The 2596-nt window shown below is 33.3% G+C and overlaps 1 protein-coding gene across 1 annotated transcript; it reads left to right on the plus strand.

The window, feature by feature from the left end:
* The first annotated feature begins 193 nt into the window (after positions 1 to 193).
* LOC107883026 lies at positions 194 to 2124 on the plus strand. The gene is made up of 2 exons (XM_029492821.1): positions 194 to 1060; positions 1123 to 2124. The coding sequence occupies exons 1-2, from the start codon at positions 268 to 270 to the stop codon at positions 1587 to 1589; spliced, it is 1260 nt and encodes a 419-aa protein (XP_029348681.1). The 5' UTR covers positions 194 to 267; the 3' UTR covers positions 1590 to 2124.
* The last annotated feature ends 472 nt before the right edge of the window (positions 2125 to 2596 follow it).

Genomic DNA, 2596 nt, shown 5'->3' on the forward strand with positions numbered 1-2596 from the left:
ATGGGTTATATATTTCCAATCCAAATTTATGACTCTTGGTATATTTTTTCTATATGTTAATACTATCAAGTTTGGTATCAGTTATGTACTTGTTATTTTATTGTTTTAGGAAATCGAACAAATAATCGATTAGAAAGTATTAACCAAAAAATTACCCAAGTAGTAACTAAATTTTCAAGATTAGATCAATTATTTCAAGGTATATCAAAGTTCAAAGTATGGTGTTCAATTTTAATTTTAATTATATATGAATTTATAGGCTTAGATATGTTAATGGTAACCCTAAGGACCGAACGAGACCACATTGCCACAGAATGTTTTTCCAAAACTCCAAGTTTTGTAAGTGGATTAACTTCAGAGATAAAAGAATTGTTTTGGTATCTGACACCATATGCATTTGGATTAGTACAACCAAAATTAAACAGCATAGATCAAGTTAAAGTCATATCACACATTAGTTTAACAGGCGTTATTAATTCTAGAGAAGGTACTTTAAACGTAACTACAACAACATGCGAGTGCTCGTTTGTAACTAGTATGTGTCTTCCTTGCCACCACATATTCAAATTGAGGAAGATTTATGACCTATCATTATACTGTCCAGAGTTATGCGCAGATAGGTGGACTAGAAAGTATTATCAGAATGTATGTAGGGTAATTCCTTCAATGACTGTACCCAACATGACTGTACCCAACATCACGGAGCAAAACTGTGTTAATGTCGTTACTGTAAGCACCAAAAAAAAACGTATTTATAATCAGCATGAAAAATTTCAATACGCATATACACAAGCGAAAAGATTGGCTTCTTTGGCTTCTGAAGCTTCTGGTACAGAGTTTCAAAAACGCTTAAAGTTGTTAAACTTGATTGCCAATGCTTGGGAGACAAATCAAGAAGTTAACCTTGATGGTTTGGCATCTCAAGAATCACTAAACGAGACTGAAGATTTGATAATAAATGAGCCTGAAGATTTGATAATAAATGAGCCTGAAGAACTACAGCTACTCAATGATTTACCAATACTACCACCTAGAATTCCCAAAAGGGGCCGTCCCAAAGGTAATTCTAAATGTTTAATGATATAGTTACACTTATATTTATTATTACTTTTATTTACCTAGGTAACGATAAAACAGCAATTGGTATTCCAAAAAAAAGAAAGATTGTTTCTGTTGGGTTGGTTTCATTTCACAAACTACCATTGAAACTGAAACAATGTCAAATGTTGAAATGGGTGGTAGACGAAGAATTGACAATGCTTGCAATGGATAATAAAAAAATGATCGGCAAAAATGACGTAGAACGTATACCTGAAAGAGTGTCGAATGCTATCATTGATGACACTATAGCTTTAGGAGAAATTAAACGATTTTTTACAGCAGATGGATGGACTGCTGTCCAACAAATCATCAACTTTAAAAAGCAACATCCATCTTGGTTATGTCCTGTGTGTTCAGAAGATTCTTCTTCAAAATCCATCTGCTGTAATCGGTGTTTGGAATGGTCACATTTTACATGTGCAAGAGTCAATGAAAATGTAAAATCAAAACTTTGGTTCTGTAATATTTGTAAATCAGCAGCCAAATAATTTTTATTTATTTTTATTTTTTACAACGTGATTTATTCAAGAAATATGTGAAATAAATAATTGTGGCGCTTATCAATTATGGTAGTTGATATCAGTTGTACTATCAGCATTAATATTACGTCCAATCAGGGGACAGGACGTGAAAATACGTGGTTTCACGTCGGACGTGAAAATAGCCACTGCGTTTTAATAATAATACAACAATGCATTATTTTATAATTTTACTATAGCGAATAATAAGTAGAAATATTTTTGTTTATAAATGACCCAGAATATTGCTATTGAAGCCAATAAATATAAAACACTAACAAAGTTTTTCTTTCTCTGATGTTTAATATTTGGTAGTTTTATATTCTTAAAATTTTCTCGTTCTGACTACGAGAACAGCTGTCTGCAAGCCACCCGTGGAACGGAAAACGACGGCTAAGTGAAACCGTGGCATAAAAAATTTAACACCGCTCCGTTTCTACAGTCCGCCAGACCCGTTCCCGTCGATTCCTTGGCGCGTCCAATCGCGTGCCTTCACCGCGGCGGCGGCGGCGGCGGTCGGTTGGTTTTAAAATTTACGCCGTTTTTCGCCAGCGTCAGTCGTTATTATTGCTTTTTTTGTTTTTTCGTTTCGTCTTTTCAATTGTCCTCTGTTAAGTTTATTTCTTTTAAAACCCGTGGATATGCGGTTTGTACGCAAATTCGGTTTGTACACTTTAAAATTGGCGTTCACGAAATGTAGGTCGGTCTTCGTTCCAACGCACAAGTGCACAATTTTGTTTTTGATTCAATAAATATTGCATTATTGTTTGGTCCTTAATAACGTTGGTATATTTCTTAACGTAAACCCAATTTTGCGGTTTGATTTAAATAAATGTATTATTCAAACATATATTATAATAATATAATCATAATAATAACGATCAGATCATTGAATAAATTACAATTAAAGTTTAAACAGTGTGTAGATACATCAAATTATATACGATTACATCGATGTATATCGAATATATTGGTTT

Source organism: Acyrthosiphon pisum, chromosome X, assembly GCF_005508785.2.
Source record: "Acyrthosiphon pisum isolate AL4f chromosome X, pea_aphid_22Mar2018_4r6ur, whole genome shotgun sequence".
NCBI classification, from domain to species: Eukaryota; Metazoa; Arthropoda; class Insecta; order Hemiptera; family Aphididae; genus Acyrthosiphon; species Acyrthosiphon pisum.